At 39.8% G+C, this 21,515-nt stretch overlaps 2 protein-coding genes across 2 annotated transcripts; one reads left to right on the plus strand and one right to left on the minus strand.

Moving 5' to 3' along the window:
- Positions 1-267: 267 nt before the first annotated feature.
- LOC121199800 (solute carrier family 35 member E2A-like) lies at positions 268-11,537 on the minus strand. The gene is made up of 10 exons (XM_041064754.1): positions 11,463-11,537; positions 7,580-7,610; positions 6,607-7,066; positions 5,780-5,915; positions 5,482-5,609; positions 4,593-4,713; positions 4,435-4,488; positions 4,254-4,326; positions 3,816-3,961; positions 268-2,633 (listed from the first exon to the last, which is right to left on the minus strand). The coding sequence occupies exons 3-10, from the start codon at positions 6,884-6,886 to the stop codon at positions 2,405-2,407; spliced, it is 1,167 nt and encodes a 388-aa protein (XP_040920688.1). The 5' UTR covers positions 6,887-7,066; positions 7,580-7,610; positions 11,463-11,537; the 3' UTR covers positions 268-2,404.
- A 91-nt stretch (positions 11,538-11,628) lies between these two features.
- Positions 11,629-20,498, plus strand: LOC121188674. Its single transcript, XM_041048527.1, has 9 exons — positions 11,629-11,766; positions 14,210-14,306; positions 14,715-14,889; positions 15,709-15,854; positions 17,668-17,844; positions 18,477-18,593; positions 18,749-18,835; positions 19,393-19,540; positions 19,814-20,498. Exons 1-9 carry the CDS (start codon positions 11,753-11,755, stop codon positions 19,831-19,833), a joined length of 981 nt encoding a protein of 326 aa, XP_040904461.1. The 5' UTR covers positions 11,629-11,752; the 3' UTR covers positions 19,834-20,498.
- Positions 20,499-21,515: the final 1,017 nt, after the last annotated feature.

Here is a 21,515-nt window from a genome sequence, read left to right on the forward strand (position 1 = left end):
AGTGTTGCGTTTACAGATTGTTGTGCTGCTGCAAGTGGCGCACAAAAAAAAAAATCAGGTTTTGCAGGTTTAAGAATTCTTGACCCACGTCAAGAGTGAAAGTGAAACTTCAAGTGCAACAAAAATGTGTTTACATGTGCAAATGTGGGATAAACAGATTATATACCAGACAGGACGCTGGTGTGCATTTAAATCAGAAAAGCAACATGAGATCGTTGCCAGTACTTGCTGACTGGTCTGAAAACAAAACACACTTTCACAAGGTGCTCAAGAAAAAATACTTTTATTTTCTGCACAGTGTCCACCGAACACCATGACATCCTCACTAAGGAGTTACATCGCTGAATATCTTTGCATGTTCCCAAACATACAGATCATAACTGCTCTGTCCGACCTCAGCTCTTTCCACTTATGAGCCTTTGATGATACAAATAACCAGAAAAACTCTGCATGAACTTGTTTGAACTTGCCTCTTGAAGCAGCACTACAAAGACTTAATATGGAAGATTAGTGTGAAAAGATATATTCGTAGGGAATCAACATTAAATCATAGTCAACATAATCATAGTCCAAAAAACGTGCAAGTCAGACAAGAAAAAGAAAACTTCTTTTTGTGGCACAAAAAAAGTAAAGCAAGCATAAAGCTTTACAAAAATGCTTTCAAAAACAAACATGTGGCTATCAGACAATGATTAACACAGATTTGTCCTATCAGACACCTGATGGACTTTGTCAGTCACTGACCTCTGAAGACAGGAAAAGGAGCCTGGACACACGCATGAGCAGAGTAGGAGACTGTTTTTGGCGAGATGTGGCACTGATGTGTTTCTATAGAAGAAAGGCCTCTCTGAAAGAAGCTTCACTTTCACCACAGATGCTGAAGTGAGACTCAGCAAGGACAGAAAGGGAAGCAGTGGCAACACTTAGTGAATGTGTATTTGTGAACTTACTCATGAACAGCTGATGTATGTTGTTTGTTTTGAAGTAGCTACGAGAGCCCATAGAGATGGGTTTTACATTAAATCCTACAAGTAGAAATTGACAGGGCTTTGAACCTGTTTTAAAGCAAGTGTCATGAAGCTTTTACGTTTACAAGAAAACTGGTTTATTACAAGTTAGGTTTTATATTTGTATATGATAACACAGCAATCACCTGAGCTCTTTGAACACAGTGACACTGATAAAATAGATCCAACGGGGCAATCAATAAATCAGACGACTGATACTGAGTTTACCACTTTACTTGGGGGTAAAATCAAACGTGTATACGTCTGTAATGTCTCTAATAATCCCTCCTTGCACAAGAAGCATAGCAAACAACTATAGTAAGTGCAGTCGGTCACAGTTGAACCAGAAAGTTTGGTTTGTATATGTTTGTATATTCATTTTACCATTAACCTTTTTATTTTACTAACTTGGGGTGTTGTTTGAGCATCTGACTGTCAGACATCACCGATCCAAGCCAATGGGCTGAACAACAAAAACAAAACCCAACTTGTAATAAACCTGTTTTTCCTTTAATATTGTAAAAGCGTTCACCCATTCATTTTTGTAGCCTCTTTTCCTGATCAGGGTTGCCAGGCTGCTATCCCAGCATGCACTGGGGGTGAGTCAGTTCGCAAAAAAAAACCCAAAAACAAAAACAGTAAATAAATTTCTATATACAGCAACAACAGCTTGTGATAGACGATGAGCATTCGTAGAATGCAGTATGTGGCTTTCAAGTGTTCCACACATTGTTCACCAATGTGTCACACGGCCGGTCTCAGCTTTGGCTGGACGAGCCTCCGAACATCTCAGGCGCTTGTGCCCGATTCACATCTCGTATTCAGATGCAATGAAGAGAAATCTTTACATTGTATGATACAGTGTAGGTTTCACCATCACAAATTAAAATCTTACTGCTTCAATGTTCCACAGATATTCACAATAACATACATTCAGCAGCTGCTGTACCACATATGAGAGATAAACCAGCGCACTCTGGAATGCAGATGTAAGACAAAAAGCTTACTTCCTTCAAAAAGCTGAAGGACACCCTGAGCTTCCTCTTGTACGGAACAAAATTAGACAAAGGATCAAGGAGTAAGTAAAGTCATCAGGATAAAGAAAATACTGTGTATAATGTTCCACAGGAGTGGTGACGCTTGGTCAAGCAGTGACCTTTACCAGGTCAGTCACCAAAGTTTGCTTTAAGCTCTAAGACATGACAGTGACACTGAAAGGAAACTGGGAACAAAAAAAAAAAAAGTTAGTGGGACCTGTTGAACTGGAATGTGTGCACAGTGAGGAACAAGAAAATATCCAGTCAACTCGTCGGGACAGTCACAGGTAAGCAAACTGAATTTTGTTGATACCTTGATCCCATTTCAAGCAGCTTGTTAATCCTCTAAGTGCTGAGTCCTCAGTGAGACTGAGAAGCTTGGAAGTCCTGGTCCTGCAGTAGTGGTTTGTGGTTCTGCTCAGCAGCCATGGCCTGTAAGGTTTCCCTCTGGATCTGCCTGGCCTTGTTGTACAAGAAGACTCCGATAAACACGAGGACAGTGCCGGTGGCGCTGAGGATGGTGATGTGGTTATTGAACACGATGATGCTCAGCCACACTGACAGGGCGTGCTTGACAGTACTGGCAACACTGAGAGAGGAAGGAATAAGGGTGGGCGTTAATATCAAATTCACACAGTTTGTGGTCTGAGTGAGGTCATTATTTGTTATGAGAAAACACTGCTTATATGACTAGGTCACATGCATTTTAAACTAGTTAATCTAACTGCTTTCACACAGCAGTAAGGCTCACATTATGGGTCCTTCTGAAGTCACTTAGCAAACATACACTCACATCATGTGGTTTCCCGGCACCTCCAAACAGCCAATTATGTGGCTGCAACTCAATATATAAGGCATGCAGCCAGAGTCAAGAGGCTTAGTTACTGTTTGACTATGCATTAGAAAAGGATCTTTCAAAGTCCAAAACTGTGGGTCCCTCCTAAGACAAAATCCAGACTACTACAACCAACTACACCCTCCAACGCCGCTCATCTGAGGCGTGCTGAGACTTGGGAAAGTCAAAAAGATGTTGATATTGCAACATGGAGAAAGTTCTGGCATTATAAAGAGTGTTGTTTTTCTGTCCAAGTGCATTTACTGACATTTATTCCCAACGGACATCGAAGATCAATGGGAAGTAAATTGCTCTAAAAATGTGTTTCACCTCTGTGTGTTGACTGAGTTATGATCCCGCGTCTCACCTCTCCCCAGTCTCCCCACCCCAGTTTGCTCAGTGTGATTTAGGTGTGTCATGCTAGCAGTAGCTTAAGCAGACCTGAGAAGTGGGCTACTGACGTCTGGTAAGCTCACTTCCCTCTAACTCCACTTCCCAGACTTTATTTTTCATTTTCAAACATGTAGACTCCAACTCAGACTTTGTGCAGCTCCCACACATATGCATTACTACACCCAAAGACCTGTAAACAGACTCTGATGTGTAAAGTCAGTGCATCTGCCCTTTAAGATAAGAAAGATGAGGATGTGCAACATGCATGTGTTCTGAGGACTCAGCAGTTGTTATCTAATAAGCATAAACCTTACCAATAACTCTGCTGTACTGGAGATAAAACCGATCATACTCAGCATGAGGAAGGTGTATGTAATAAAATAAAATGTGTATAATCATCTTCAGCATCAGCTTCATCAGAAAACCAAAACCTCCAGCTGGTACAAAGGGCCACAAATATGGAGGGGTAACACTAGACTGGATAACACTCACTCACCAAGTCCAGTACGGATTAAGATCCCTGTTACAGACGGGCTTTCCTACCTGAAGGTAACAGGGGAAATCCGTCCCATGAGAGCATAGGCGGTGACACTCTGCAGGTGGAACAGGCCGCCGTCGAAAAGCAGCAACAGGACAATGTCTTGGCTGAAGATGAAGCTCCGCCCGCTCTTCCCAATCACTGGAATGTCCTGAAAACATGGACACAGAGTGGGACAAGCATGAAAACCGGTGCTTTATCCTTAACCTTCAGTCCTGTCACATTCTGCATTTCAAATTAATACACTATTAACAAATGGGTTGCTACTCAATTGTCTAATAACTAGTGGAAATTGTTCACCAGTTATTAGCTTCTATTCAAGAGCACTAATCCCACAAATGACTACAGCCTTTAGGTACAGTATCTACAGTAATTACACTGGTACGGCCCTGACAATAAATTAATACAACAATAATTGTGGCACTAATTATATTGTGACCTACCAAGAGGAATACCCAGGCAGGTATAAGCATAATGATTGCTGCTGCACTGGTATAGAACTGCAGCTCTGGAGGGCTGAAATAAGTCAGATAATTAGATAATTAATGACTTTTCATGGCACAGAAATGTGTGATTGTACTGTGTAACAATAATGTGTGAACAGGAAGTATCATAGTCTTTTACCTGAACTTGTATGTGTCTCCACTTAGCAGCTTTTTGGAGAATACGTTCTGCAAACTGAGATAAGAAATTTAAAAAAAAGGTTAAATAAATAGTAAATTAAATAAACAGGTTAAAGTATTACACTGCTGTGGAATGTTGTGTGTAGAGCGCTGCAGTACCAGTCCATGATGTTGGTGGAGAGAGCGGCGGAGAAGCCGAGCATGTTGAAGCTGAGCTCCGTGGCTGTGCAGAGGGCCAGGCCGGCCATGACAGGGAACAGGGACAGGTTCACCCACAGCCCTGCACACACAATAAAATGAGTCTCTACACTTATCACCATGTAACCCATGCCCTCATTTCCCTGTGGATGATCTACTGGTATGAGCACATTTCATGCATATGCCAACAAAGAATTACATCAAGGTGGTGTTGTGTGAAATAGAAGACCTCAGGTTTTGTCAAGGTACTCAACGTCCAAATCACTAATCCAACGCTGCATTTATTAATAATGATTATCGTTATATATGCTTCACTACAAAAATCGCAAAAAGCCCATGAAATAAGAAACAGTGATCCAACATTATTCATTATGCAACAGCATTAATTATTATTAGTTATTCTCAGACAAGGACATTTAATATTAGTGACAGTGTTGTGCATCACAGCTCTCATCTAACATTACAAGCACTGACACTGGGACAGTAACACGTGACAGGCTTGCAAGGTACAACGACACTATCAAGATGTTGTCAAGTCAAGAATCTGTAATAACTTCCACATTTGCAAAGACGACAAGCAAAAAGTTGTTTGTTAGATATGGAGAGGAAACTCACATATCACAAATCTACAACAAATTTGGCAAATCGTGAAAACTTCAAGTAACAGCTTTGCCGTCTTGCAGAATTTTCTGTTTTCTATTATGGCTGATGTTAGTGTGTCCTGCATGCAAACACAGTATAATGCGGAAGTCCAATATTTGTCCTTGTCTCACTGAGGTATAAACGTTCCACACCCAGGCCCCCCATGCAGACATACATCAGTGTACCTGAGCCTTTTAACAGCGTGTACCTGTGTACTCTCCGAGGATCAGTCTGGACATAATGACAGTGAAGATGGGTGCTGAGCTCTTCACTGTCTCTGCAAATGACACCGCCACATTCTTCAAACTCACCAATCCCAGAACCACTGTGGTGAACCTGACAAAGGTGGGGTCAATACTGGACTTTTAGAAACATTGTATTTGTAAAATCCATTATAAAGTTTGTATGACTTTCTTAGAAGAAACTAGTTAGTTTCAAACTGGTGAATTAGGATGAAGAAACATGAGTAAAAATATTATCATTCGTAAGTGCAGTTTGAAAGTCACCTCATGAGTCCAACAAATAACATGATCATGACGAAGTTGGGGGGATACTCAGTTCTTGACTTATGCTGATACAGGCAACAGGGGACGAACATCTTCAGGCAGCCAATGACTGTGGTGGAGAGCATCTGAATAGCACCTGGGGAGAATATGAACGACAAGCTACAGCAACAAACCCCTGCAGCATGAATGCCAAATTTCTTGAGCTGCACCTGTAACCTAATATTTACCATTGCTGCTACACCAGTAAAGACAGAAACAAGTTTATCCTAATTATATACAGAAGTACAGCTCCTGCTGTTGGTTTTGTGTGTTTTAGGCAGAGCTAATAATTTCCATTTGTTTTAGTGAACAACAAGAATTAACTTGCAGCGACATATAAATGGCTAAGTTAGGAAACCTAGCAAACAATTTGATGTTACATTATCTTCAAATGCAACTTTAATGTAACTTGTGTGTCTTAAAACTAAAAGGAAAAGAGTAACCAAATGTAGTCACTGTGAAATAGGTCACTTGCACTTGGTTGTTTCTTGCATCGCAATTTCTGGTATTGGGAAGATTGAGCAGTCCCTGAATGCACCAGAAGAGTTTCTTCAAAACTGTCTCTGCTCATAAATGCGTCACAAGTTATGCAGTCAATTTGACTTGAGCAAATTATTTTTTCATGCCTGGAAGGAAGTCAATCTTAAAGCTAATGGTGCGTAAGTAATGATCAACACCAACACAAAGTGCATATGCAATATACAGCATAGTTAAAGAGCTAATACCTGTAAAACAAACATACGAAGCAATAACATACAAGTTATTATATGTACTTAACGCCTCCTTACCCAGCATGCTGGGTTCCCCCTCCAACAGTGACAGGATGTACTTGTTGAGGAACAGGGTGCAGAAGCTGAAGAAGTACCAGAGGCCCAAGTAAGTCAGGGAGCGCCAGTTCCACACCCCGGACTCCGCCTCGATCACTGTGGTCTCTGTGACCGTGATCTTCAGCACCTGCTCCCCTGGTAGGCTCTCACTGCGGGCCAGCACCACTCGCTCCTGGCGAGTGCGGAACGGTGACAGGAGGCCCCACAGCGGGTGCCTGGCATTCTGCTTGTTGCCCGGCATCGCACCTGCTGCCTGAGGGCCCTCAGGGGCCCAACAGGTGGGTAATGAGAGGGGAGATGAGGAGCTGATGAAGTTTGAAAAAGGTTAGTCCATCTTCTGATTGGTCCAGCAATTGCTCAGTCTCTCAGTAGTGCAGGGGCTGCTGGGATTGCTTTAAGTACCGGTTCTCCGCTGCAGCAGCTGGAAATAATAAAAATTATCATTTGTCAGGTGAGAGAACAACAGAAGAATCTACAAATCTTTGCAAAGCAGTAACTGTCCATCTACTTATTAGAGTTTTGTTAATATAGTGTGTTTTGTCTTACGCTTGTGTATGTATCATAATGCACGTTTTTAATGCATCCATGCTATTTCTTTGACTATTCACTACACTTTAACTTAGTTTCGTTTTTTCATCATACTGTATTTAATAAATATGTACTGCCCGCTGTATTGATGCTGCAAACGCCTCATTTTAAACAGTATTTCTTCTTAATTCACCTATGAAATACAACAGACACACACAGAAAACAAAACAAATAAAACAACACATATACATTAGGTTTTCCTCTAATGAAAACAACGTAACGTTACCTTCACACAGACAGAGGATATTAAGTTTGGTGTAGCTAGCTTCTTCTGGCAAGAGCACAAGGTGTCAGGATTCAATGCAAACTAAAAAACGTAGAAAAAAACAAGAAAACGGACTCTTACCTCTCTGTGAATCTGGACGCTTCGGCTTGCACTGAAAAATAAACCCAGGTGGTCAAAGAAACAGCGGCGACTGATACAGAAGGAGGAAGTTGCACATTGACGTTAGCTAACCGCTATTTGTTTGTAGCAACAAAGGATGTAAAGGAGTGAAAGCTGACAAGCCAGCGGTGCTGTCCGCCATCGCCCACAACATGAGGCGTTATATGAGACTACACCCACTGTACACACACAGTCACCTATCAATCTCAGTCACCCATATCTATGCACCTGACTTTGAGACGTGGCTGCTAATACGCACCGTAAACTGTCAAGACAACGCGAAACAACAACAGTATACAAGCTTTAAAAAATCCTTCAAATTAAATCCCCTATCCGCGAATTAAATTCAATACTAACCCGGTGGTTGATGAGTTCAAGCTTATTTTATTGTAATGGTCTTCCATTACAGTGAACATTTTCAGATTTTTAGTTTTAATTTTTTTTTGAAAAGCTTAATCCTAAATAAATACTTTTCTTCTGAATTGATAAAATACGCTTTTATTTTTTAGGATACAATCACCGAGTTTCCGGTAAGACTCATTTGAACTTGACGCAGCTGCCACGAGACAAAATACATGATGCTCAAAATGATGCCTTCATGTTCTTCATCTAAGCTTTCCATTCTGACTGTAACCTGTTTTTAGTGATCAGGAAAAAAATGATCTGATTTGACAATGAAATGTATTAAAACTCGTGTCAACGGAAATAATTAGACGGCCCTGTTCTGGAGCCCTGCATCAAATCTGTGTCTTGCAGTTCCGGGCTGTGGCCAGGAGAGGGCAGTGAACACATGACCAATGGCTGTGAGACATTAGACATTTGCTAATACTGATACAACAAAGCACATCTTCCATTTTTCCTTTTTTTTTTTTGTTTGGTAGTGGGTCGAAGTGAAGTTTTGTTTTCGATTTGAATCAATCACATTAATACAAAATTGCACCCATAGACATCCAGTAACAATTACATCGATATTAATGGGTCATGCTTGAAAAACTGGAGCCTATACATTTCACCATAATGAAGCCAGTATCATCTTTATACCCTCAATGCCTAGTAATTCTCCACTTCTTGCCCCTGGTGTGTCCATTAGCAGGTTGAAATCTCCACACCCATGCTGAGATAACTCTGATGGCACCATCAGGGGTGTTTTCTCAGACATGATAAAGCTCCTCCAGAGCCACACGGGACATTCCATCTGTTTTCACAGAGGAGAATGAACTTCCCATGTCTAGTAGACTGATATCACATTGCATCAACAAGGTTTTAGTCACACTGACAATTTTTACAGTCAGATTTTCTTTTGCAGTAGAGAACACTGGCAAACCTCTTTCCCACTGCAGAGGTACATAGTCTGATGTTTTGTTTGCTTTAGGAAGAAGTTGCGTTATGATGGGACTTCTCTACCGGTGGGCACAGTTACTGTATTCCAGTGAGACCTCCTGGTTGTAACCTTTTTCATACCATGGTGGTAAGTAGGACTTGGACATCTGTTAAAGGGTCTTGTTGTATATGCAGATTGAGGATGATTCTAATTATATTGATTGTCCACACCTGCTGCTGCTTTTGTCTGGTCTTGGCTCAAATACTTGCCATATTTTTAGATACCATATCCATTTCACTGCTTATACAGTGATGCTTGTAACCATTTTAAAATACTAGCATCTTTAGTTTATTCTGTTAGCTTTGTTTGTAGTTTATTTTTCTTTAGTTTATATTTAGCGCAGCTGAGTGCTGGTCTACTGGGAAGGTTTATCACCTTGGGTGAGATCCCTTCATGGTTTGTTGGGATTGTGTCACCCAAGTGGTTCACCTGTTGGCTGTATGAGTGTGTTGTGCTGTGACCACACTACTGGTGAGTATATGTTAGCACCCCTAGACACTCATTAGCAAAGCCTTCCACCCCATTCACTGGCCTCAGATCACTTAGCTTTGGTTTGTTTGTTTGTTTCTTTGGAAAACTGGAAGTACATTGTATGTAACTTCTAACTGTTGAATATTTAGAAGAAGAAGTAGATTTTGTATTAAGATAACATTTTATAGCTTTATCTGGCAGCCCCTTACTGATGTCTGTCTTTCTGCAGTATCTATCTTTTCTTAACTACAAAACACACTTCAAAATCTGATGCTGATGTTTTAAAAAAAAAACAAAAAAAAAAAACAAAAAAAAAAAAACAAAACTATGAGTTGACTAAACTCTGAAAATGAAACAGGAAGTTTTAAGCTGAATTAACCTGAAATATGAAATAAAACTTTTATATTTAATTTTAATGAGAAGATTAGTTGATAGTTAAGAAAGCATCGTTAAGTATTGTCATATATATAGTATTTCTATTCTATTCTATTCTATATATAAGAACGCCTTTCACTCATTCTGAAATGTGTTGTAACTTCCGGGTGTGACGTGCACGCACCGCGCGCCAGTTTTGTGTATCAGTTACCATCCAGAGAAACGAAGATAATTGGCATGATTGTTTTCCATTTCAATAACGTGTTCATGGAATGAATAAATATGCCGAAAGGCTAAAAGGTAACGATGCGCGTTTGTTTGGTCCTCACGTAGAAAGGAGACTGCGCACACTGCCTAATAGGTTATGGGCCCAGGCAGAGTTGGATACTACGGCTAACGGCTAACCATTACCAGAAGTTTTATCGCTAAGTATTACACGGAGTTTCTGTGGGAGATGAGGGCCAACTCGGAGATAAGTAAACGAGGAAGTTACCAAGAAGAGTTTCGCGAGATATTAAGCGAACGCCAGAGCTAAGAAATTAGCAGAAAAGAAGACTATCAACAAATATACGCGCGCGAAAATGGCGAACAGAGGAGGGACAGGAGCGATATCACCGCAACTCATTTATGATGGAACAGGAGGTAAGTATCACCTGTGAGAAACAAAATTTCTTGGTCACGCACACATTTTAAAGCTAAAAGAGACCATCTTGCATGAACCTAATGAGGCTTGTGGAGAGATGCTAGCCAAAAATAGGCATAAGAATGCTGGCTGCTATGCCGAGCTGATAAGACTGATAGATGATAAGTTTATTGCTAATTAGGCATGATGTTGCAGGTGATGGCAGGAAAGCCCTGAAAATATTGAAAGACCATTACTCTGGGAAAATCAAGCCAAGAATAATAAGTCTATACATGACGCTGACCAAACTGCGGATGGCAGACAACGAAAGTGTTACCGACTTATATAATAAGAACAGAGAATCTTATTACAACTTTGAGAAATGCAGGTGAAAGAATGGATGATGGGCTAATCATGATGCTTGGCGGGCTACCAGACTGTGCATGTAACACAAAACGAAGACAATGTTGCATTCACAGACTTCAAGAGGAGACTAAGAATTTTTGAAGACGCAGAAAAGATGAAAACAGCTGAGGCGAAGCAGAATACATTGCTTTAGCATCAGCTATACAGGAATGTATATATCTGAAACGGCTAATTGTCTTACTGAGCAAATGCTTGCTGATGTGATGACAAAGCCGGCCACTAAAGTAAAACTAAGAAGGTTTGCTCAGGATATGTTTGGTACATAAACGTGTTAATGTTGTGTTTGTTGTATAGGCCTACATTTAGGTCAAAAGAGGAAGATGTGTTTTTGTTATGTTTTCAGGTAACTCAACAGATAATAACAGATAATGAGTTAAAAGCGAGTGGGGGTGTTGAGTATTGTCATATAAGAACTTTCACTCATTGTGTTATTGTGGGCTTTTACTCTGAAATGTTGTGCACGCACCGCGCGCCAGTTTTGTGTATCAGTTACCATCCAGCCACAGAAACAACTAGACAAGCAAAACAACTACAGAAGAGGCTAAGAATGTTTATAAAGACACACAAACCCTCAGTCAGGTGGGTCCTACACAGGAGAGGTGGGACATCAGGGACCGTCCATGAGCGTTGGTGTATCTGAGGCGAGCTAAGCCTCTCGGGTCCTCTGGGGGGCAGCAGCGCTTTGGCGCACCCAAAGTAAAACGAGGAAGAACGAGTGAGAACAGAAGAAGAAGAAGAAGAGACTCGTTCCTGTTTATATTGTTAGATGTGAAACCGAAGTTTTGTCAGGTGGAGGTGGGCAGAGTCAGACAGCAAGAGGAATGTAAGCTCCGCGTCCCTCGTTCTGGTCCATAGGGAAATGGACGAGATAAGGTCAGCAGCTTAATTCGAAGACTTGTTTATAACAGGTTATGTTTTTTTTGTTTGATGCTATTCGGTCGTTTTCGTCTTGAGAAAATGTCACAGCCTGTGTGTCCAGGGAGATGTTACTCATGTCGGCATGTTCTCGTCACATCCAGTGTTATTTGAATGTGATGTTAACTGTCAGGATGAGATCGTGTATAAGGATCGTTTAAATATGTAGTCTGTGTGCTGGCTTCCTTATTTAACAGAACCACGTGTTGACTAACCCTGACACGGGTTATTAAAGCTCAGAAATATACCAATCAGAAATATATACAGATAAAGTAAATGTATAATATAAAATATAAAATGCTCACAGACGCTGAGCGACAGTATGTGTGTGTTTTTCAGTGCATTTTACATTCATGCAGCCTTTAAACTACTCCTCAAGATTCCCCTCCAAGGCATGTCCTGATGTGTCCTCTGTGTGCAGACAGGTCCCGTGGATTTTCCTTTCCAAATGGAAACATTGGGGAAGTCCAAGATCTAAGATTAGCCATCCAAAAAAAAAAAAAACTGACTGATCTGCTTTATTATATTATTAGGTATATGAAGATATATATGTAGTATACAGAAGTTTGTGCATCCTCGTATGACTGCAAAGAAGCTCAGTGCAGTTCCAGTTTCATCTGAAACTTGTCTTGGTCTTCCAGATCTTGTCTTGATTTACTCAGTTCCCCTTATGTGCCTTTTCTCAACATTTCGGACAGTGGCTGTTTTAAGCTGTTTAAGTACTTTGATATCTTTTTACGCTCACACACGCACACACACACACACACACACACACACACACACACACACACACACACACCACTTTGTAGGCATTAGTTTCATTTTCAGGTCATTAGTCAGTTGTTGATCTCATGGTTGGTGAGTGTTAACAAAGGTTTGAAGAGTCAATAGAGTTTATCCTGACCCAACCCAGTCCCAAAGAGTCCATTAACGTCTAAGTTGAAACCCAAAGTAACAGTGGAGTAAGATTTGAGAAAGGATTGTTTTTTTTTTTTATGTCAGCTGCCACGGTTGTTTTTGTTTGTCTTCCCTTCATCCTCATTTGCCCAGCTGTGGTCAAACCTTTGCTGATAAAATATGAAAGTGTGTTTTTGAATTGTTTGATTTGTGTAGCAATCCATTATTTGTCTGTACATTTTTTAGTTTGTTTAACTTTTTAAAACAGATGTTTGTGCTACTTATTTGGCCATTTTAATCATTTATTTGTTTGCTCTTGCAATAAGTCAGTTTTGATCTGTTACATGCTATTTGTCTTTTTTAAATCTGATTTTTTTTTCTTAAAGATCTGTTGTATTTTAACCTTGAACATTTCAAGTAACTGTCATGTTCCCAAATTTCCTACTTTCCACCAGTGTTCCTGTCTTTGTCCTCATCCTGGCTGCTCTGTAGTTTTTTGTTTGTTTTTTTTTTAATTACTTTGTTTTTTACTGTTATTTTTTGCATTAAACAGAACAAAAACTTACAAAACAAAATATATACATAAAACAAGCAAAACAGACAGGGTGATCTACAGCAGAGTGAAATGTCAGACATCACTCAAGAAATAAGTAGAAAATGGGCTGTCAGTTAGGATTTGGGGGTTTTATTTGTCCATGACAGCACCCCCAGTTCACTAGTTATAATAGTAATAAAAATTTCCCAAAGGGAGTCCTCAGTACTGTCCCGTGGTCCACTTTAAAAGCACAGGCATAAAAAAAAAGCAGAGCATTGCACTCAAAGCAACATTCAGTGTCCCAGCACAGAAAAATGTAAAGTTTCAGCCTCCACTGAAAGCAAATATTCAGTGACAAAATCATGTCAGATCTAAGTATGCTCCTTGGTTTTTAAAAATAAAATTTCAACTTGCCTAAACCTAATCATCGGTGGGAGTTATTCTTTGCCACTGTCGCCTTAAGTGCTGGCTCTGGGGCTCTGTAAAGCGCTTCGAGACAATTTTGATTGTGGAAGGCGCTATATAAATAAAATTGAATTGACTTGAAATTTAAAAAACTGACTGTAGAACCAACTGTAGATCCACACCCACGCTGTTCTGGTCTCACAGTAGGATCAGTTTCCTGCTCTGACTGTTTCAGTTCCTGGCCTCAGCAGGCCCCCTCCTATAGGCAGCAGCATCAGTTATCAGTGTGGACTGCGGAAACTGCCTGAAGTCCTTCTTATACAATCAGACTGTTTATTGATGTTGTGTGTGAGGTGTTGGTTTGTTGTCTCGTGTCTGTCTCGTGTCTCTGTTTTTATTGACTTGGGTGAGTGACTGTCTTTGTGGCTCTTTCTTCTGACAGGTGCTATAAAGAGTTGTCAGCTGATTTACTTTATTATAAAGTTCATTTGATTCATGTTGATTCATGCATTGCATTAACAAAGCTGCACCTGTGTATAATTCATGTTGTTTTTTCCACTGCAGGCCTTTGTTAGGCAACCAACCACAAGAGAGCCCAGACCTTCCGTCTCCAAACCTGAGGCCGAGACACCGGGAACTGATCCCGACGCCATGTGGTCCGGTGAGATAGCAGCTACTTTTATCCCATTATCACGGTGCATCAGTGTGACTGAGGAAACCAAAACATTAGGAACTAAAACATTAGTTATTCTGCAAGTAGACTTCAAGTTCAGTTTGGTTTGCACGGTATAATGAAAGTGAAACAAATTTTGTGAGTTAGAAAAACTGCAATTCTATGAATGTAATCTTTTAATTAATTTTGAACCTCATTCAAAAAAAAAAAAGTTGCGAAGAAGGTTCCAGAAATTCCATTCCGTCATCTTTGTACATCCTCATACCTGAGTTGGTTTCACTTGCGAAATAGTTCTTTAACTTGCTTAGACTTGCAGACACTGTTTCCAATGCAAGTTTTGTGGCGACCACAGGTTGTTTCACATTCATTGTTCTCTCCTTCTTCACCCTCTGGCAGATAAAGCCCTGGTCGGAGCTGTCATGTCTGGTGAAGCTCTATTTCTGCTTCACCATAGCATCTCTGCTGGCGCTGCTCGGCCTCACCCTGACCAGCGTCTACAAGCAGCACATGGCAGCAGATGCATCCGATGAAGACAACTTCACTGTGTCTCTCATCCAGCTGGTGGGAATATGTGAGTAATATCACAGCATCAGCACCAAGACAGCTGTGTGCTGTCAGTGTCTTCAGGAAGTTGATTTCACACCGCGCCTGTTTAACGGCCGACCACACTGATGTTTCCTGGTGTAAATGTGATGAAAACTGTGGAGGAGGTGAATGCAATGGCGTAACCATGCTACTCTGTGTGTGATCTGATGAAATGATCCCATGGTGCCTGCAGCGAGTCTTAATTCTTTTTCATTCATTTTCCACTAAATGCTGAAGACTTATTTTGTAAAGTGTCTGGATGGATCTTTTTTCCAGTGTTTAACTTTTCTTAATGATGGATTTCCAGCTGTCATTTCCAATTAAACTATACAATAACCAATGAACGTAGGGCTGCAACTAATACTTATTAACCATATCTATCACTATAATTTACAGATTGTTTTCTAGAATAATTGTTTGGTTTATAAAATGTTAGATAATAGCAAAAACTGCACATCACGAGTTCCCAGAGCCCGAGGTGACGTCTTCATATCTAAAAGTTCAGTCATTTAATGTGTGATATGCATTCATTTGTCATTGTTACAGACAGTTTATGTCGTAAAACAGAAGATCATCTCAAAATTGATCAGTAGTAAGACAAATGAGCAAGTGCCTCTCTACAGATGCAACATAAGGATACAGCAAATGGAGCAGATGCAGCTGATGCAGTATCAGGACCTTAATCAGAAGAAGATATGATTGATCACAGCATTCTAAGGGCTTTACACTCAGACATACAGAGAGGACAGATTGGATAAGATAATAAAGTAATGTTGAAAGACATTGTATGGTCTGTCTCCTGCAGTGTTCTGCATCTACTATATCATCCGTGGCGTGCTGCAGGAGAACAGACAGGAGCTGGTGGTGTTTGTGCTCAGCGTGTTGGTGGTCATGATTCGATCGGTGGTCAACTTCTCCGTGCTGGGGTCGAAGGGCCAGCAGGAGCTGCTGGTAGGTCGTCCTCTACCGAACACTGAGAGAACACACTGCATGATGAGATGTCTGTGGAAGCTTCTTCACCCAAAAAGTTTATGTATTGTTTTTTATGATGAACCATTATTTAAATTATTATAATAAAAAAAACATACCTGCAAATACAGCTTTGGAAGTGCTGATGCTGTACTCTAATTTCATGACCTAGTTAAGTTTGAGATTTATTGATTTCATTTATGGATTTTCAGGACAGATAAGATTATAAGAGATAACATGTTAATGTGAGAACGCATAGGGAAAAGAGAAAATATAAATCTAAAACTCTAACATTCAATCATTATAGACAAATTATTAAATTTTCAATTAGTTTCTAATTCCTAACTGTTTAAATCAGCTTCAGAAGAAACAGGTCTGTCTGCGTTCTTTGCAGAGGTTGCTGGGGCGGCCCTTGTGTTCCCAGAGCAAATTATACCTTTCAACCTGGCATCAGTCAAAATATGTTACAGCTCGAATTTCAAAGTCTACACAGTATCTTTAAGTTTGGGAGAGAATCTCGAGTGGACTTCAGCGTAGGGAAACATGCAAACACTAGAGCACAATCACGTTTAAGAAGCTGAAAACTGAATTTTTGCAGGTGGATTGTGTCTTACCACAGATACAGATGAACTTTTAGTATTATATTTGCGTTTAGTGTTATATTTGTATTTAGTATTATACTTGAGCAGCTAAAAGAGTTGACAGTAAACACTCTCTGCTCACTGGAGTCACTGGAAACCTGAGCCAAACCACTTGAATTCCTTTCCAACATCAAAATTCCAACATAAAGAGAAGATTGGCACTGATTCACCAGCCTCATTGACAGAGTGATTCATATCAGCTGGTGATTGCTGCCATTAGTTTCACTTTATTAATGACAGTGGGGAAATGAGCTTCCTTTCCTCCTGTTGAAAGAAGTTGCGGTTCCACCACTTGGTGGCACTATTGCTGTAGGTATCAGTCACAGAAAGATAGCAGGTAAGGTAAAGGTTGGTTATTGATCCCAAAAGGAAAAAGAATTGTTACAGCAGCTACTGCACTGGACATAAATATGATTATAATACAACAACTCAACAACAACAACAACAACAATAATAATAATAATAACAAATGGCAGATACAATTATTAAACCATTATTATTAAACAATAGGCTTCTGCCTCTTCAGATCTTGAACCCTATTAAAAATAAAAATAAAATAGAGACCACAGATAGAACATAACTTTAACTAGAGCATAACTAGACTAAGCTATGTGCTGAATATACGCTGTACTATGATAGTTATATACAACAATACACTTTGCTAATTGTAAGTCAGGTGGATTTTCTTAAAAGCTGTACAGGAAAGTGCAGGGTTTGTCCTTGGTTGTTAAACAACTTTACATTAAATAAATAGTATATAAATAATTCACACAATTTTTGTACGTATGTTAATAGTATATAACTTGGTCTTAATTTGGTGAAATTTACCTGATGGTAAATTATGAGTTTGGTTTGTACAGAAATCTCCACCATTTTGTTCCGGGCTGAAATATCTCACCAAGAATTGGAGAGTTTTGTACAGACGTTTGTGATCTCCAGAAGATTAATCCTAATGATTTATTGATCGCCTGACTTAGATTGTACAGCACCGCGCACCAACTCATTTTGGCAGTTTCTCTGTAACATCACTGATGCGTATCAAAATGTTTTAGATTGTTTGCAGTGATTTGTGAAAGGATGCCATTAAGCTGAGCGACTGTAAAATATTTCCGGTATTTGTAAAATGAACTGGCTGTGATCTGTTTGTGTTACAGGTTCGTTTCGTGTGCATCATGAGCCTGGGTGCGGTGCACGTCCTTTGCACCTCGCTGCTGATCCGGAGGCCCAACATGATGGCATTCCGTGTGGGCGGGGCCTTAGAGAGCCTCCAGGAGCAGTATTTCCTGCTCAACCTCTGTTTCTCCATGGTGACCTTTGACCTGCAGGCTCAGGTTACATTTACATTCCTCTTTGCAAAAATGTGACAGCTTCAACACCAGCCAGAGGCCAAGTAATAATTTGGTTTTGTTTTGTGTTGTAACTTCTGACAACTAACCTCAAGTTAAATAAAATAATAAAGAAAAATACAGTTCATACCAGAGTTTCTGTGAGGTAAAATCTACCGTTAGTTGTCCTTCACACTGTAAAATGAATGATAAATCTGTGATTTTCTTTTTTTCTCCTCGTGATTAGTTTTAATTGAGCCAGTTTTCCCTCATCCAGACTCAGTCAGAGATTTCCCAGTTGTCACAGACAAACTTTCATCAGCCTCCAGAGAACGTGTGTGGTTAGATTTGTTGTGATCATGGAGAGAGTAAAAACGGTGACGGCAGTGAGAGCAGCAAGAAGGCAAGTTTTTCCAGTCGAGTCGTGTGTCCCACTTTGAGAGCACAGCACGTGTTGTGGTTGCATTCTTGTCAGCTCTACTGGTAGAGCAGTTGTTGGAGGAACTGGTCTCTGTGCCTCCTGTGTTTGTTGGTACACAGGAGACCTACATAAAAAACCTTGAAACATGTGATTTTAGAAGAAGAGGAAATAAACTGCTTACTGGCTTCATTAATGATGTGTTGTTGGTGTGTTTCAGTTGTGCCTGTGCATCCTGATCACGACGTCGGACGCGTCCATGTCTGTTCGCAACACCATCATCCTGGGTGTTGGCGTAGTCTGGGCCTGCCTGACCGCCGCTGTAGGTGCTGTTGCGGTGAGTGAGCTCTCTATCCAGTGTCTGTTCACATGATGAGAGAAAAAACCGACTAATGACAAACAGATTATGTAGGATGCACTCTGAACAGTCAAGAGCTCACACATTGGAAATTCAAAAACAGTCAGTCGTTGTAAACACTTGTTGCTTTTCAGGTTTTAAAGGAGGCCAAGGTCTTGGTTTGGATCTTCATGGTGCAGAACCTTCCTCAAGGAGCCTTCTTTGTTTATCTGCTGTATACGGTGAGCTTCACGTTTTCCCTGATTTATTTGAGTCTTCTAATTTTTCTGTATCCGTATAGTTTCTTAAAGTATGTGGGCGCTGTTGTTTTTAGCAAACATTACTCAGGCATGAGTATCAGTTGGGGACTATTTTCAATAAACGTTTGATGATTAGTGAGTACTTACAGTAGCATGATGGAGTACGAGGGTTTAGTCAATATAAACTACAGCGTCCATTTTCATGGTATTGAAGGAACATGTCAGTGTGACAGTGTGTTTTTAATTGTTTTTGGACAATGATAGAGATCAGTGGTGCAGAGGAATACGCTACGTCAGGGTTTGGAATCACAGATAATACTTGTTACTATGATCAGTTCGTTATTATTTTTTTAACAATACAAAAATATGAAATATCACCAGCTTTTTTTTTTTCCAGAGGTGCTTGTAGGTTGACTTTTTTCCTTTGGGTAGAGCCAGGCTAACTCCTTCATGTGTGTCCTTTGTGTCCCGGTTTTGATGAGCTGCACCTTCAGCAGTAGATTCCCCGCAGTGAAAATGACGGTTTGCTTTAATTACAGGTGGTGGTGAAATGGTTTGAGGACGACTCGTACATATTGGAGGCAGCTGCTATCACTGGAGCTTCCATTTCACTGGTGATCAAAGTGGTTTTATTTTGGGGCCTCATCAGACTGGTGCACAGCTTCGGCCAAGGCCTGAGGGAGAGAAGTGAGTATGCTGTCTGACACAAGCATGTTTTCTTGGTTTCAGTCCTTCAGAAGTGCAGAGGAGCTGAAGACAAAACAAACATTAGAATACTGACTAATCAGCGTAACAAATTTCTACGTACCTCTTTACGTTGTAACGATCACATCTCTTATTCTGAGAAACCTGCGTTTTCCTGACCGTACCAGCCTTGAGGTTGCTTATGTTGGCTAGAGAAAGCGTCAGAATACCAAAATGTTGTTGTCAATCTTACGTATATATATGTATGTTTTGCAGTGTTTGCAGCCAGCAAGTGATAAAACACCCAGTGGTCTTGGATCAAGGAGACAGCTGCATGTTGAGGGCCTAAAAGTTAGCTTTAGCTCTGTGAAGCTCAGATTTTTTTTTTTTCAGCATCAACTCCACCAAAATGATCAGTGAGCTGAGATCTTTTTACATTTTAGCCTAATGTTCTGTTTCCTGCATAGATTTTATTTTATTCAGCCATCATTTCTTCTGTCAGTGTGCCTGTTGTATCTACAGCATATAAAGCACCACAGATCAACTGTAACACTGTATTCAAACACTTTTCTATGGAACTACATGACATGCCTTGACATGGACTCATGGTGATTATTAATTGTTCTCCATGTGTAGACGCCAAAGTTTATTTTTTTCCAAGTGGCCAACATCCTTTAATTTAAAAAAAAAAGTTCTTTAAAATGTTCCTGAAAACCTTTTAAAAAACTTTTGATTTGATTTCCTTCTGTAAATTACTTTAGTTTGCTTTTGTAAATTGTAACTGTCTAACTTAAATCTTGTGATGTGCATTGTCTAGACTACTTCTTTGAGCAACACTGGAAATTTTTTTATTAATTTTTATTTTTATTATTATTTTTTAAACAAAACTTTCTGCTGCACCTTACTGCCCTTCCTCGAGTGTTTTTTCATTCAAGGTTCTTAATAAAATGCCAAAACCAGATTGCTGCTTTGATAAGTAAGTTATTTGGATGTAACATCAGTTCTATGATGTTCTTTGCTGAGCACATTGTCATTGAATCGGTGTTACATCTGAAAAACTTTTTTTTTTTTAAACTTACTTTTTTCCTCAATCCAGTGAATAGTGCTAACAAACTGAACGACATCCACCGCATTCTTGTAGTTTACACCAAACATGAACGCAAGGACTGGTTTCAGGTGTGAAGCGCATTGATCAAACAGGCAGATACACACTTCCTGGTTAAACTTCCTCTCTGTTTATTAAAGTGCTCTGGAGAAAGAAAATAGCAGAATTCATTTTAGAAACATTAACAAACTTACTGATACAAAAGTCAGAGTTAGAGGATTTCAGAGTTACAAAAGTGAAAAGCACTTTGAGAGAAGAAATGACAGAGCTTCAGAAAAGAGAAGCCAAAGCCTGGGCTTTTTGTAGATCTGGGTTTTACTGGGACTAAACCACTCAGACCAGTATTTGAAATAAATTGCATCTGCTGGCGATAACTGTTTTGATACATGGACTAAAGAACTCCATCTGAAAACTAGACTGTTAGACTCGCTAGTTGAAGCACTTGATGCTTCTTCTACTCTACTTCATGTACTTCTGCCCAATTAAAAACTGTCGGGTCATGGAATCAAAACTGATAAAACTTTTCTCCATGGGTAAAAAGAATTAACAACCAAGAGCTTATTAATGTAAAAAAGTACCAAACAGATTTATTTTCAGCAATGATACATTGTAAACTGGTTAATAAACATATAGACGTTACAAAATACATCTTATTCAAGCATCATACGTATATACATACTTAAAGGAATGATTGCCTTTCAGAGCTCGGTTGGTCCTCTTGAGCGTTGACACCACTGTTAATCTTTTCATCCTGACACGTTTAGTTGAGCCAGTTCACAATGTATATGTGTGTGTGTGTGTGTATATATATATATATATATATATATATATATATATATATATATATATATATATATATATATATATATATAT

This window comes from Toxotes jaculatrix, chromosome 2, assembly GCF_017976425.1.
Source record: "Toxotes jaculatrix isolate fToxJac2 chromosome 2, fToxJac2.pri, whole genome shotgun sequence".
Lineage (NCBI taxonomy): Eukaryota > Metazoa > Chordata > Actinopteri > Toxotidae > Toxotes > Toxotes jaculatrix.

Coding starts and splice junctions, on each gene's coding strand:
- LOC121199800 (XM_041064754.1), bottom strand. CDS start 6,886: ATGCCGGGCAACAAGCAGAATGCCAGGCACCCGCTGTGGGGCCTCCTG. Junction 3,962..4,253: donor CTGCCTGGGTATTCCTCTTG/GTAGGTCACAAT, acceptor CCATGTTTTCAG/GACATTCCAGTGATTGGGAA. Junction 2,634..3,815: donor ATTTCCCCTGTTACCTTCAG/GTAGGAAAGCCC, acceptor TTCCTCTCTCAG/TGTTGCCAGTACTGTCAAGC.
- LOC121188674 (XM_041048527.1), top strand. Junction 17,845..18,476: donor CCTTTGACCTGCAGGCTCAG/GTTACATTTACA, acceptor GGTGTGTTTCAG/TTGTGCCTGTGCATCCTGAT. Junction 18,836..19,392: donor TTGTTTATCTGCTGTATACG/GTGAGCTTCACG, acceptor CTTTAATTACAG/GTGGTGGTGAAATGGTTTGA.